At 37.0% G+C, this 15,998-nt stretch overlaps 1 protein-coding gene across 20 annotated transcripts in view; it reads left to right on the top strand.

Moving 5' to 3' along the window:
• Positions 1-15,998, top strand: part of NCOR1 (nuclear receptor corepressor 1) — a 114,639-nt gene that overhangs the window by 57,350 nt on the left and 41,291 nt on the right. For 17 of the 20 annotated variants that reach the window (XM_037880393.2, XM_037880390.2, XM_043531161.1 and 14 more), the window contains 4 exons: positions 5,014-5,144; positions 6,009-6,214; positions 10,650-10,712; positions 15,254-15,393. In XM_037880393.2, coding sequence (XP_037736321.1) covers positions 5,014-5,144; positions 6,009-6,214; positions 10,650-10,712; positions 15,254-15,393 — 540 coding nt within the window. The remainder of the gene's footprint in view (positions 1-5,013; positions 5,145-6,008; positions 6,215-10,649; positions 10,713-15,253; positions 15,394-15,998) is intronic. The other 3 variants (XM_043531160.1, XM_037880400.2, XM_043531166.1) reach the window with 1 other exon arrangement.

Raw genomic sequence — 15,998 nt, 5'->3', positions numbered from 1 at the left:
TTGCCCTATAGAGGATTGCATGCTAGAAAAATTCACTGTGGAAAAACAGATTTAAACCTGTTATTGACAATGTGCAGTGTTAAATGAGGCAGGTAAAAGCAATTGGGGGGTGTTCTGATGATCCAGCTATTTTTTCAGGTAAATTATATACAAAATCCAGATTTTTGCTGAAGCTGCGGTTCATCTAAACTTTGCTTCTCATACTGTCCTGTCTAGCAAAATCAAAAAACATTTACCTCAGCATGTCTCCCTGACATGTTAAAGGAATACTTGGGAGAACCAATTAGTACCAATATTGAGATGTTAATACTTTGCAGGAAGATTCTAAATAATAGTTTGCTATTAATATCTACTCCAGTTCATATTTTTAAAAAGTCAAAAGCAATTTAGTTTTTAAAAATATATTCAGGATGACTTCCAACCTTAATTTGGTAATGTACCAATGACACCTGCTGCCACTGCTATACGAAGGAGCTTTTTAGCATTTATCCAGCCTATTTTCAGGAGTTTTTCAGTGGACTAGATAAAATTTAATCCTGTTAACGCACAGCATGTAAGCTCCTAGGAAAAAACCTCCCAGAACTCTCTCCTTATCCTTCTGTTAATTTTGAGATATTGTTAAGGCATTTAATAGTTACCAAAATTCTTATTTCTGTCTTGCTCTGTATTTAGACATCCAGCAACACACATTGATTTAGTATTAAGGGCCTTACTTAAAACCCCACTAGCAAAAATCATGCTGACCCTGTGTTGCATCTACGCATTGCAGCACACTGACTTTGTTCAAAGACTTCGGCAAAACATAAGTAAATTGTTCCTTGCACTCAAGAGAAAAATCCCCGAAGAGTTTAATGTTAAACTTTTTTGTTTAAGCAGATGTTTAAGCATGTTTTGCAGTTAAAGTATATCTGGGAGTCTGATTTTAATCCGCACAAGCAAGGAATTTTGAACTGACTACCATGCTTTATAGGCATCTGGGTGTTTGGGGTCTAGGGAGGGGAGTGTGTGATTGCTGAGCTGTACATGACTTATATTAGCCAAAGCTGCATGTTTATCCCCTTTGTCTTTCTCCAGTGTGTACACCTATGCTTGCTTCCCCCTTCTTGACTCTGTTTGACACTTCACCTTTTTCTTCATTCTCAAGTCCCTTCTCAGGACACCCTTTTGAGGAGGCACTTGAACTATACTCGTGTATATGCAATACATAATGTGTATAGAAATACAGTATTACCTTCAAGACTCGTGAATTACTCAAGCCTATATTGTATTATTCCCCTTCCATTTGTAACTTCCTCCTGTTATGTGAATTTAGGGCTGAATCATCATGTTAGAAGGGGCAGCAAGGGTCATTTAGTGTAACCCCCAGTTAGATCATGGAGTTACTCCCTTTGTAGTTTCACTAATTAGATATGACTACACATAAAATTAAGCATATATGCAATAGCAAATGTTTGCAGAATTGTAAACTCTTAGGGGAAAAGATTTAGTCTTCGGGTTTTTTTTATAGTGCCATGCATGTTCGAATGTTCTCTCAGTGATAATATTTGATTTGTGTGGTGCACTACTTAAGTGCAAACAGAAAGAGAGAGTTGGTTTTAGCCTTCAATGAATTTTCCAGGGTTTTTAAACAGACTAACAGACTTCTTATTGTTTGTGTATGTATAATGTGCACACTTACAATACCTGCACCCAGACTTTGGTTTACATTTACAAGCTACCCCCTATGGTTTCTTTTTTGGAATGTTTAGTTTATAGAAATTGACTGATTAAAGCAAGCATTCTTACCATATTTGCTATTTGCTTACAGAAATTTTTCCTGCATTAATCAATAATTATGAGCATGTTTTCCAAACGATACCATACGTAGTGACTTAATTGTACATAGGCTCTGTGTTACTCACATGCCATCTCATACATTCTTGATACTGTTTTAAAAATATTTTGATGTTGTCAAAGGGAAGAATCTTTGAGGATCTGAGATCAGGTTTCTCACATTGGAGTGCTGCCCAGACCGCAACTTAGATTGCAAGCCCTTGGGGGCGGGAACAGTCTTTATGGAGTGGACTAGTTGTACAGCACATAGTATAATGGGACCCTGACTGGGATCTCTTGGTGCTATCGCAATACTGCTAATACATAATATTCAGTAGGAATTGCCATACTGGATTGCACAATTCATCTAGCTAAGTGTCTGGATAGTAACTCAGCATTGCTTCAGAAGAAGGGGAACTGCCCCCACGCAGCGCCTAATAAATAATAGTAATATAATAATAATTGTGCAATGCTGTGCGCTGAGACAAGGGCATTTCTTCCTGATCATCACATGCTTACAGCCCTCAAGCGTGAAGCTTAATTGCTCATATAACTACATGAATTGTGTAGATACAAATGCTAAAATTTAATGAAATATGTACATTTATGTGCTGCCGTATATAAATGTAACATAAGTAAAATGCAAAGAAACCTCTGTCTCGGATTTTGCTCGGCTTTGCTTGACTCATGGCGCTCTCCTTTTTGAGGAAGTCCTGAGAGCACTCTGTAACAAAGGCAGTAACACAGCAGGGAGCATAGGGACATAAAAGCTTATGCTTGTGAAGAAAATATTTTTACAGCCACCTTTAAAGATCCATCTCTTTTAATTTAGTATAAAATGTTCCCCTGTGAACACATCTTATACATTCTTCAGCCCATCTGGAAACAGCATGAGAGATTTGAGTTGGCAAATGTTAGATTATTCCTAATAACTAAGCCATGCAGGGAAGTTGAATGTTTTTTGGGGGGGGAAGAGGAGTGGGGATGGTGACACAAATTTCGTCCCACCATTTTCAGTTATAGATTCATAGGTAACATAGGTTTACAGGTAACAATGGAAATAGCTATGGGCGATATAATAGACATTAAAATAATATGTTTGAAAACAATAGGGAGGAAAAAATGAAAGTGTCTTTAAATATCTTCACTTCTATCAGACTACCAGTGGAATAATCCATCTGTCCAAACCTGTGATGACATAATAAATGTAAATAGATTTGAGCACTTGCTACTACCATGCTGGTTGCAGGGATTTGGACATGGACATCAAAGGTAAACTTGTAAAATATGAATGTAGATATCTTACATTACATCAAAATAACTGATGGTGTCATGTAAATGAAGAACAGTAAAAGTGATTCAGGTGGGTTTGAGTTGTACATACGATTTGAGCCAGTAAGAAACAAGTACAGTTTAGTTTCTATGAAGTGTTTTAGGGGCAGTAACCCCATGAGAGTATTGAAACAGGGTATTAAGTCTTCCCTGCTCAGTAAATGTCGACTATAGCTATATTTAAGAATTAGTACACAACAGATTCTTGCATGTGTGGCTGTAGGAAAAGGGCAACAAAGAGGATGCTGGTTTATATCAAATGTATTACTGGTGGTTGAAGCTAATGGCATCATGCTACCTTGGCAGAAGCAGATACTTACCCAGGCTTCAAGACAAAGTTAAGGCTAGAACTGCCATTTAACTTAGGACTGCATAAATGTACTATTTTTAGCTGTTCTGTTCAGGGTCAGGGAGCCCATTTGTAATTACTCTGATATTTGCAAACTGTTTTTCTTTGTCAACACCCACATGATTGTAAAACTGTATCTTTTGCTGTCATAGAGAAATATAGTAAAGAACTTCACAGTTCTAAACTATACCTTTCCTCCCCAACTGCTTAAACTACCATATATACTCCTTCATTAGCCCGTTCGTTTGTAAGCCGACCCCCCCACCCAAGATGGATAGGTAAAATAGTAAAAGTAATAGTAAAAACTGTATGACCCTTTCATAAGCTGACCCTGTATTTCAGGGATTGGCAAACTTTGGCTCCTGGCCCATCAGGGTAAGTTGCTGGCAGGTCAGGATGTTTTGTTTACCTGGAGCATCTGTAGGCATGGAGCCCGTCAGCTCCCTGTGGTAAGCCACTTCCCGCAGCTCCCATTGGCTGGGAGCAGCGAACCACGGCCACAGGAAGCTGAGGAGCTCCATGCCTGTAGACGCTCCAGGTAAACAAAACGACAGTGTATTAGATACTCAATTCAATGATTTCATAGAGTTTAAAATCATCAAATTTTGGTGTAGACCTGTTTATAAGCCAACCCTCGCTCTTTGATGCATCATTTTTTTACCAAAAATATTCGGCTTATGAACAAGTATATATGCTAATCTAGTGAAATATGAAATTCCTAATGTAGTGCTTGATACTGCTGACTACCCTTAGGAGGGTTAGAGCTGTACATAATGTTCATGGTGGTAGATCTTCTGTTTCCAAGTTGTAAACTATCATGTATTACTATTTTAAATATAGAGCAAGTTAACATTGCTACTCTTGAAATATATTTTTCAAGATTTTTGGTTATACATCTCCTGAATACTATTTTAAAACTTGTTCGTTACAGCTGTTAATTTTCAGGCTACATGTGTTGGGGACCCATAGTGGTGTTTTTAACATAAAACTCTTCCATATTATGTTATATGTGATACCGTGTATAGACTTGTTTATGAAGACAGCACAAAGAATAACTTGTGTACTGTGTCTTCACTATCACTGTACTTATTCTAGTGAGGAAGGCAGTACATCCGTGGAATCTACAAAATAAAATGCAGTAAGTTCCCAAATAAAGGTTACTGAAAATCAGACAAAATGTAAGAGAAAAGAAGTTACTTATTGAGAGGGACTGAAGGAAACATTCAAAATGTGGTGGTTGAAACAAACTTCAAGGTACAGGCAGATTGTTCCATGCCAACTGGTCTGCCAAACCACTTCTTTATGTTTTTAATTTGCAGATGTTCCTATTGCTGTAAAACCTCTGTAATGCAAGCCCAACTTCTAAATTGATGTGTAAATTGTGATGAAGATTCTAATGTAAAATCTTGGTAACTTCTTTTCAATAATATGGATGGTGTTAATACTATTACGAAAAAATGCATATCCTTTACACAGTTAAGTGTTTTATATAGCCTTAGTGTGTCAATGGTTCATTTCAGCAGCAAATTGCACGTCCTTCACAAGAAGAAAAGGTAGAAGAAAAAGTAGAAGAGGAGAAAGCAGAAAAAACAGAGAAAAAAGAGGAAGAAAAGAAAGATGAAGAGGAAAAGGATGAGAAGGAGGAATCTAAGTGAGTATATGTAATGAGAATGAACTGTTTGACTTTTTTTTTCCCTAATGCAGTTGCTCTTTGCTAGTTTTTTGTTACTATTTATTTAGGGAATTGGTATTAAATGAAAGCAATAAACCTGATGGTTGATTTCACTATAGAATTTCCTTATTTAGAGTTGAATTATTGCTTATTGCATAAATAATTGTTCTGTGGCATATCTGTTTCTCTCAGACTCTTCGGACCAATTCAGATCAATGGATAACCCCTAAAGTTTGGATGGAAATTTTCTTGCCCTTCTGAAGTTTTTTGTTTTAGTTTACAGTGTTTGCTGCTCATGTATGCAGTGTTGCTGTAGCTGTGTAGGTTACAGTATATTAGCGAAACAATGTACTGTGAGGTAATATCTTTACACAGAACTCTTCTGTAGGTCTGGGAAATGTACTCAGGCGTGTGAGAAGTAAATACCAGGTGGAACAGATTGTTTAGCATAAATAGTTAATGCATTTCAAGGGACCATTCAAGGTGAAGAGCTGGTGCTTCTGTTTCTATATGAAAATGGACATTCTATTAAAGCCAATAAAAGGACATACCTGGTACCATCAGTAAGGAAATGGTAGATTTTTTTTCTTTTGATTTTTAGTTAATAATGGAGTGTAGCTCCATTTGTTTTTAAATAAATTCTGATTTTTGGGGAAAAAATGAGGGGCCTATTTTACTGTTAAATTGCTTTACAAAGAATTACTCTTTCCATCGGTACTGAAAAGCAAGCTTACACTTAGTTCTTATATCTGTGATTCAGTTTCACCAATACCTTCCTACGTAGTATATGCTTTATTAATATCTGCATTGAAGCTTTTCTTTTAACTTTTGTCTTCACTCCAGAGACAATACCAAAGAGAAGGACAAAACAGAAATTGCACCAGAGGAAACAGAGCAGGCTACTCCTAGGGGACGAAAAACTGCCAACAGTCAAGGTCGTCGTAAGGGCAGGATCACCAGATCAATGACAAACGAAGCTGCAGCAGCAAATGCTGCTGCTGCTGCTACTGAAGAGCCACCACCCCCTCTTCCTCCACCTCCAGAACCCTGTGAGTAGCATTTATGGAAAGTACGTTGGGATCCGTCTGGCAGAAAGGCACTTTGTCAACATGGGATCATTCTTTGTGAATACAACACATTTCCATTGTGGATACAGTGACATTTTTTTCAAGTCTAGTAATTTATTGACAAACAAGACCATCAAGAAGTTTATCAAACTTCTAAAAAATATGCATCAGTATGAGCAGATGTTAAATAAAATCAGATCAGATCTTAAAACTATATGAGAACACCAGTAGTTGTCTTACTCAATAAGACTTATTATACAAAGACTAACAAATTTATTTGAGCATAAGCTTTTGTGAGCTACATTCACTGAATGCATCCGATGAAGTGAGCTGTAGCTCACAAAAGCTTATGCTCAAATAAATTTGTTAGTCTCTAAGGTGCCACAAGTCCTCCTTTTCTTTTTGCGAATACAGACTAACATGGCTGCTACTCTGAAACCTATACAAAGACTATTTTTCTCTTAGTTTGCAGGGTTAGTGCTATATCCTGCAAATCACAGGCAGACCCCTGTATTAACATGGATCCTTTGCAGGACCTAGCCCTAGATGGTTACTAACAAGCAATTTAGGCCCAGAATTTGATTTATCTCAATATTTATTATCTGGAGTGGATCGCTGGTTGGTTTGTTTCTTAATCCATTATGTAGCTAAGGAATTTTCTGTAAAGTGTTATTTTGGTGGCATATACCAGTAGACCGTGTACAGACTCTTGCTGCTGGCTGAGTTCCTAGAGGAGTGCACATTCCTACTGCCATAATCTGATGATGATGCAGAAACAAGGAAGTAAACAAAACAGAGCCGTGCTGGCTCCTGCATTAGAAATACAGAAAAATTATCAATGGAGAGGATTTTTTAAATAGTATTAAAGTAAGGTGACAGCTGTCAGCAAGGTTTCAGAGTAGCAGCCGTGTTAGTCTGTATCCGCAAAAAGAAAAGGAGGACTTATGGCACCTTAGAGACTAACAAATTTATTTGAGCATAAGCTTTCGTGAGCTACAGCTCACTTCATTGGATGCATTCAGTGGAAAATACCTGTCAGCAAGTGGCACTGTTCTATTACTTGAGCTTTCTTTCCACTGGACTCCTCAAAGACTAACAGAGAAGAAGTGGGTTTTTTACCCACGAAAGCTTATGCCCAAATAAACCTGTTAGTCTTTAAAGTGCCACCGGACTCCACATTAAAAACTTTTGAGTGGATTGAATACTTTTCTGCCCTATCCGTCTTACCAACCTTTGTTTTGCTGATTCCGTTTCCTGCTAATGCTTTCTATATTATGCACAATGGCAGATAAAGCAAGGATAAATTGGGCAGGGGGGAGGATTCTAGTCTGTGAAGACGCTGAGCTGTCTGCAGTGGCTGAACATCATTCAGAACAATATTAAATGTGAGTGACATCAAATCCAGTGAAATAAAGCAGGTGGAGAATTGTTGATTGCATTGTGTCTTCTGATTGGGTGTTTTTTGTACTAGCATAGATTTTTTTTTTTAAAACTTTCATTCATTTTTCTTTGCTTATGATTGTTTGCCCAGATGAGTGTAGGAGACTGATATGCAGGAAATGAGTGTAGGAGAAGAGGCTTCAGCATGCTAAGTAATTAACTATTTCATTCTCTTCCAGAGGAGTCAGTGGAATAATTCCTTCCACAGAGGAACCCCTTAAATACTTTAGAGCATTTGGGGCTGTGTGGTTTTTTTGTTCTTAGTTTCCTTGTTTTTTCCACAGCATGCTGTGGTGTTTTGCAACCCCTTTCATTCTCTCAATTTGGTTTGTGTTCAATAGTGTGTCTGTTACAGCATGCAAATAGGTTTATAATAGAAAAAGCCTGAGATAGGCTCTATAAAATCCCTTCAGAGCCTTCACAATATTTTATATATAAATCCTTGCTGCCTGTCGTGTTGCAGAATATAATGAGCAGAATAAGACCATATGAAAAGTACAAAATTTCCTTTTAAGGGAAGTGTCCAGCTGCTTTCACTAAACTTGTCCTCTTTCCACAAATCAGTTGTGTGGAATATATTACAATAGATGTAAGACTTAATTAGCATCTTTTATATCTGAATCTCAGTACACTTTAAAAAATGGCTATGATCCCCATTTTATAAACTTTACTTGGGACATGGAAAAGAGGCACAGAACTCTTGTCACTTACTCTAGGTCACACAGCAAATCAGAAGTAGAGGTAGGGCTAGACTCAGGGTGTCCTAAAGCCCAGGCCCTTTTCTAATGACTGAAATGTGCAAATTATGATTATAAGGACAAAGCATATGGATAGATATACTGAGGGGAACTGTGAATAGTTGCATGTTTTTATTGCAGAAAGGAATATAACATGTTATCTGCCTTATAGTATGTATAGTTTTAGGCAAGAAACTGCTTCACTGCTGACTGTAGAAGAGTCCTTAAGGAAGGGACCTTGCCTACTGTGTTTTTACATATTCTGTATACGTCTATAAAATCTATATGTACATATAGAAAATATTAATGGCTAACATGATTGTAGGGTATCATACATATGTGGCACTAAAATAAAATAGTGCTGAACATTTTTGCTTTTAAACCTTTAGACTCCAAGCACTTTTCAGAGGGTGGGATTTTGTATTTTGCGAAAGCAGTGAGGTAGCAGGGTCTAGTGAAATAACTGAGATGGCAGCCAGAACCTCTGGAGTTAATTTCAGCTCTGCTACTGTCAGTGTACAGCCTTGGACAAATCAGTTAATCTTGCTGCCTTATTTCCTTACTTGTGAGATGGGACTAACCGTCTTGCAGGGGTGATTTAAGGACTAGTTAGCATTTGCTACAGCACTTTGAAAATGTAAGATGGTATAGAAGTGCCGGTTATATTTCCATTTCTTTATATTTCCGTCTTTCAACTCTCTTTTTAGCCTTTTAAGGCAAGCTGTGTGCTCTAGTGCCTGGGGGTCAGGAGAAGTGTTCTATATCTGGTTCTTCTAGTGACCTGCAGTGTAATTCTGGACTAGTAACTTCACCTTCATGTGCTTCTGTTTCTCCCATATATTAAATGGGGCTGGTTACATCCTCCTTGATTAAAAAAATAAAAACCAAAAAAACAAAACTTTGAGCTATACAGATAAGGGCTATATAGGAGCTAAGTATTTTACAGGAATGACTTTTTAAAAAAAGAAAAAAAATGAAATGCAAATAGTCATTTGTTATCTTTGACTTTGACTGAGACTTTCAGCAGCCTACTTGTGCCAAGGTTTTTCTCCTAGCATAACATTAACATGACACTTGGCAGAAATTGGAATTTGGAATATTTTCCAATGATTTTGTTTTAATTGATAACTTTAAGCATTCGCAAATAATTGTGTGGGTTCTGAGTTTTCTGTGGTATATTGGGTACCATGTATTGCGCAGGAACACTAGTTCAGCCTTCAAGGCTCTTTCAGAGATAGTGTCTGGACGCTTTAATACGTGACAGTTTCCTGTTAGACCTCTCCATAACATGGCCTTGTGTGTAGCTGGACAATTTATAGTTCAAGAGTGTGGCGGACCAGTGTGAACCTTGGGGCTTGAACACAGGACTGGGAATCAGAAACTCCCAACTTCTAATGATGGTTCTGGCATGGCTCTGACTTGCATTGTGGCCCAGGGCATGTCATTTAGCATCTGTTTTTCCATCTATAAAATGGATATAAGAATTTATTTGCTTACATCATTTGGATGTTGGGAGCATTGCTCAGTGTTTGAAGTAATTTTGGAGAGAATATTACATAAACATATTTTAGTGATTCCATGATGTGTAGCATGGGAAGTGAAATACTCCAGCATTTACAGATGTATGAGGAAAAAGGGGTTCCTACTTTCCATGAAAATCTTCAGATTAAAATCTGCCACCAAAATACTCTCTAAGAATCAAGAATTTAGATGTTGTCATTTTATCCCAAGTCCTGTCGGGGGACTGGCTCTTTTGTACAATCAGGCAGAACAGACAGTTATTTATGGCAACAAAAACTTTGACTGTTTTAGTGGGTGAATGCAGACGAACCTTTTAGAAATAGCCTGGCTTCTTAGAATATTTATTGTCCAGAATACTTTGCAGTAAAAACAAGCCACACGTTCATATATATAGTAAACTTCATTTTAAAATGGCTCAGACTCTGGAGTCAGTAGAATTAATCTGAGTTTAATTAGATTTTTAAAAATTCCACTTTTTCTGGTGGTTCAAAACAAGCTAGTCATTAGCATCTTGCTCTGATGAGAGCATGAAGATTCCTTTCCCACCCCTAGTTCGGTGTGATAGAAACTGACCGCCTCCCATGGTCCTGGGCAGCTTTCCCAATTAGCTTGAACAGGCCTTAATGTAAACAGATGAATAGATTAATGTGTGATTGGTGCTGAACGGACATATCCTGGTCTTTTCTCTGTCTAATGGGACTTACCATTTGCTATTTCAGCTTCTGCAGAGCCTGTGGAGACCTCTCGCTGGACAGAAGAAGAAATGGAAATTGCTAAAAAAGGTAATCCTTCTAAAGCTTTGGTTTCAATTCTGGTTATTAATTAGTCTCTGCGGTGCTAATTTGAATTAATGAGGTGGGGGACTCACTTTCATTCTGTGTTTGAAAGGAGCTTTTTCTTAGAAGCAGATATCCACACTAAGCAAACCAATCTTCCAAACAAACATGCAGATTTAGATGTTTTTGTTGGCTTTCCCAATCTGTTGGAAAAGCTATTTGATTTCAGTTTACAGCTATGGCCATCAACAGTCTGATAGAAAACGATTTTACAAAGTAGTCTCTATATAACAATGAAACTGATGTGAATGAAAATTTGCATCTGAAATTTGCACTAAGTAACACCTTCTTATAAGTCACATAAATACCCTTTCCATTAGATGAATTCTTTTATCTGAAATGTGAGTTTACATAGTAACTTGGCAAGGAGATGGGCAAATTTTAATGTATTAAAACATTATTGTGCATATAATTTGAACTCTGGCAAAGCTTAGTGATAGATATTAGCTTCAACAGGGAGTCAAATTTTAAATGAGTATAAGCAGACACTAGATAAATTTTTTTTTTTTGCAAGAACTATTAATTCGCTTGGTTCTTTAGTGCTCTGTGCTAAAACATATCACAAGAATATGTAGGCTTTGTTTTTCTCTAGTTATGGCTGAAAATGTTTGTACACCATATAGAAAGACTTCTAAATATACCATGCAAAAAAAATTTATTTTAGTATGTACACTTCCAAGTTTGGGACTTGAATTACTTTTAAGAATCAGGCTTGATGCTTTCTTTGCTTGCCCAGGTTTATAGGTGTTGCATAGCCCTCAAAGTAAAATAAAAATTGCTTCTATGCTACTGCCTAATACAAAACACATCCTGTTTCTACTTACTGCTTGCAAGTTATGTTCAAATTCTAAAGATAGAAAATGGGTGCTGTAAAAGTGTAAAGGACCCTTCGCAACAGTAGTATTCTGATTCAAGTGCAACTTGAATTGTACCTGATTCAAGTACCCCTAAACGTGGATTTTAAAGGAAGTATTACTGATATTTGTGCTCTGTGGTGTATGTTTTAAATAAAAACATATCAGCATTTCAGAACAGTTTATTATTTCAGTCAAGTGGTGCTGTTGTCTCCGCAGAGCTGTCACTTCAAGTATACTTCCTGGCGCAGGCCTGGTTTGGTGTAAAGCAGGACTGAAAAAAATGGCTTTCCTAGTAAAAGCACTGGAAATCTGTTCAGTTCTAGTTCTGCAACTAAAAAAAAAAAAATTCCCTTAATTACAAAGCTTCCTAATAAATTAAACTTTTTGATTTCCAAGGTTTTTTTAGCAAAATTTACAGTCATGTTGTATATAATCAGATCAAGAGAGTGGTCATTTAATCTTTTAAAACTACTATAACACACTTAAGTGAGTTTTTGTAATTTCAAAAGCAGAGATAAAGGCTAGAATAAATTTTATATTACATTGGAGCTCTCCTTTAATTTTTGTGTTTGTGTATATCTGTATGTATAGTAAAGATCACTTTCAAAGATCTTCTAGAGATTTTAGTCACTCTAACATGTGTGCCTATTTTTTGCCAAGAATCCAGAGTCCAAGATTTTGAAAAAACTATCCAGTTTTTAGTCTTAGATATTTTCTTAGTGTATTTAGAAATAGTGCAGAGGTCATTAGCAGAGCAGCAGTATTCCAAATATTTATTTATAGTAGATTTTTAAGAAATGGGAGAGGTTAGTAGGGACTAAGTAATTTTTTTTGATGTGTATCTATCTTGTAGACAGAGCTACCACGGTCATCCTGATACTTATACTGGGGAGAATGCTCTAGCTTTCAAAATCATATTTTACTGAGTACCTGCTTGTTTACTCTTTAATCACTAGTACCTTTCAGATGATACTTAAAAATTGTGAAATGGTAACTTAATTAAGAGAAAATATGTTTATATTATAAGATTAAGTATCTTTTTGAATTTCACAATCTGAAATACTTCATGATCTCGGTGTGAATTTCTTATCCTTTTTATCCTAGGTAGTGTGGTGTGGGATTTTTACACATTTTCTCAAATGTGCATAGTAGTAGTGGATGTGGGTTCAATAGTTTTATGTCCCAGAAAGAAAAGAAGTTGGTTATCCTAACAGGGCAGACCGCATGAGCCAGTAGATAGGATGCAGCACAGGGAGTAAAACCTGTGTTTTATTCCTGGCTCTGCCACTGCCTCTCTGTGACATTAGGTACAACCTCAACCTCTTGCTGCATTTTATTTTCAGTCTGGAAAAGGAGGCTAAAACCCACCTTCATAAAGAGCTTCTGGATGTATTGATGAGACACACAAAAATATATCTATACTATATTAAGATCTTGTTTTCTGCTTTGTCTCATTAGAGTCAAAACTATACCTGGCATGATTTTATGTAAAATACTAACATATGCAGTCCCCACTCTGCTTAGTAAAGCTATATTCTATGGATTGTAAAATAAATGCCTTAAATGATCACCTAGAAGTTTGCCTTCCTCTACTTGAGCAGCTATGAACTGGCTTCAGGTCATCCAAGTAATGTCACACATGTCTAAGATATCAGACTAAGATGATGGCAGAAGAAAGAGATGCTTGATGAATTTTAAAAACTACTTAACAAGCAAGAAATATCTTCCTATGCAGTTTACAAAACCAAATCATTCTAGTTGCACAAGTATAGCAAGTTCCAGATGGTTGATACAACACTTAAGTATTTCTTTTTGAGGGATGTTTAAGAAGAACATGTTAGACATGGCAGTATTGAGGCAGCATTTAAGCATTAATCTACTAGTAGTTTCATATTTCACCAGTGCCAAATGTTAAGGGGTTAGGTATATATTGTATAAGAAACTGCATTTGAAAATCTAGATCGTAAAGGTTAACAAGGTGTTGTTGGAATGCAAGTACTGAAATGCAGTGCTTTGGTGGAGCATTGGTTGTCCTTTTGTCACTGATAACTGGTAGCTAGGATAAACAAATGTTTGTTAAACTATTTTCCCAGAGAAACATGGTTTTAGGGGCAAGCATTGCTGTTGCCTCTCTTCCATTTATTCCAAACAGCCAATAGCCCCACACTGAAGATTTCAAGCCCTCAACTTTCCAGTCACACTTGAATTGTAGAGTTTTTAAAGGTGAGGTTTATACTGGTGGCAGTTATGAAGTTTGATAAACTGATCAGTCTCTATCATAATGCAAGATGAAGAGAGTCATTTGATAATTTATGCCTATATAGATATAGGACAAAATAAGAAAATACAGTAGGACCTTGCTAATATACGCTGACTGCAGAACCAGTCTTAATTGTTAAGAGCCTGAACCAAACGAACTGAAGTCAATGGACTTTGTATCAGACCCTAAATGACCAATTGAGGAAACAAAACAGGGATTCTACATCATAAAATGTAGCTTTTATGTACTTCATTACTTGCACAAAATATGACAGTAGCTACTGCAGTACTTAAGTCTTTGTAACCTACCTTGTGCATACGTTATAAGGGGAGCGGGTGTGCCATTACAAAGAGGGTTTCATTGTCCTTCTCGCAGCATGTAGCCAGATATGGAATTCACTGCCACAGGAGGGTAGACTCAGCTGAGACTCAATAACTTGTGATCAGTAGCCTGCCTAACTACAAATAGAAATAAGGATAATTAAATCTCATGCTTCAGTCTGACAGTTGATCACTGTAGGGGTTAGGAAGGAATCATTTGCCCTTGCGTCGTATTACACATTTACTCAAGCAAGGACATTATGAAGCTTTCACCTTCCTCTGATGCATCAGCACTGCCAAAGAAAACATACTGGACTTGATAGACCAGTGGTGCGATCTGTCATGGGAAATTTTATGTAGTGGTACTTTATCTGTCATTTGCCAGGAAATTTGACTTTACTGTTTTCTTATTAAAGTTTAACAAAATAGGCTTAGTGGGATGTTATTTCAATAGTAGAAGGAAATGTGAAGTTTTCATAATATCAAAGTATTAAAAAAGAACATTTCTCTTGCGAAATGTTACTGTACCAGCTGATTACTACTTACCAAAAATAAAGTCTTTAAGCTGCACCATTCATGTTATCGTACTGGTGCTGCTACCGGTTTCTGGGGTGATGTCATCACAGCAGCTGTTTGAGCATTGTCATCTGGAGAGGCAACTGGGCCGACAGCTTTCTAACAGCACTAGTTAATTCTTGCTAAATACATTTTTAATTTACTTTTTCTATAGTAAGTCTGAAAACCTAGCTAATGAGCACATGAGAGGGAATGTGCTGACTGGTTCTGTTTCAGATGTTGGCAAAACTTTTGAATGGAATAGCTTCAGAGGCACCCTGCTATGCTTTATGAAGTGCAGGGCTTTTCCATCTGTTGGGTGGGTTCATTATTGCAACAAGAGTCATTTTAAGGACAGTGTGATTTACCCCATTTTCTTGTGTCTGTGTTTAAGTCAGACCTTTTTAAAGTGGAATTTGTGTGTGGTTGAATTGATTTCTGGTTAGCCTGATTATTTATCATGGTAAATATTAAGCTTGCATTTTGTTTAAATAGGGTTAGTGGAACATGGTCGCAACTGGGCAGCAATAGCCAAAATGGTTGGAACTAAAAGTGAAGCTCAGTGTAAAAACTTCTACTTCAACTATAAAAGGAGACATAATCTGGACAACCTCCTTCAGCAGCACAAACAGAAAGTAAGTAAATCATACTGGATTAAATAATTTTTGGAGAGAATTGGGTTTGGTCTAAAGTTAGTCCTTGAGGCTCCCAATAGAAACTTCTTCAGCCTCCCATTTTGTTTCATTTCACCTGTTTTTGCTCTGCACCTTCTAGCACTTGGTGCTGCTTTTCATTGCCCAGGTAGATAGACGGTTTAGAGGTATTAGTCACTTTAAATGTAAAGGTCAGTAGTAATATTATTTTGCATTTTTGGTATAATACATTTCCTCTTGAGGAATTTCAAAGTGTTTTGCAAACTCACCTGTATGGAGGGGCTTCATCCACCAGTAACATCTTTGGACTGAAACATGTAGCTATTAAACAACACCAACAGTGCAAAACAGGTTAGGATAGCCAGTGAACATCAGCAACTGAATGTTGCTGCACATATAGCCAAAGTAAAACACCAAGGATGGGATTTTCAAAAGCACAGTGCTGGCCTAATTTAAGTTAATATCAGCAGGAGTAGTTTGACTTAAGTGGTAGCAGAGTTAGGCCAGTGCTTACAGCCTTGGAAAATGAGTGGATTATGGCACAGTGACACTAGTTGGAGTTACTTACGTATCTTAACAAGTGAAAT

The sequence above is a fragment of the Chelonia mydas genome, chromosome 17 (genome assembly GCF_015237465.2).
Source record: "Chelonia mydas isolate rCheMyd1 chromosome 17, rCheMyd1.pri.v2, whole genome shotgun sequence".
In the NCBI taxonomy this organism is placed as follows: Eukaryota; Metazoa; Chordata; order Testudines; family Cheloniidae; genus Chelonia; species Chelonia mydas.
Note: the sequence above shows the minus strand (reverse complement) of the source record. Positions and strands in the feature narration are given on the sequence as shown.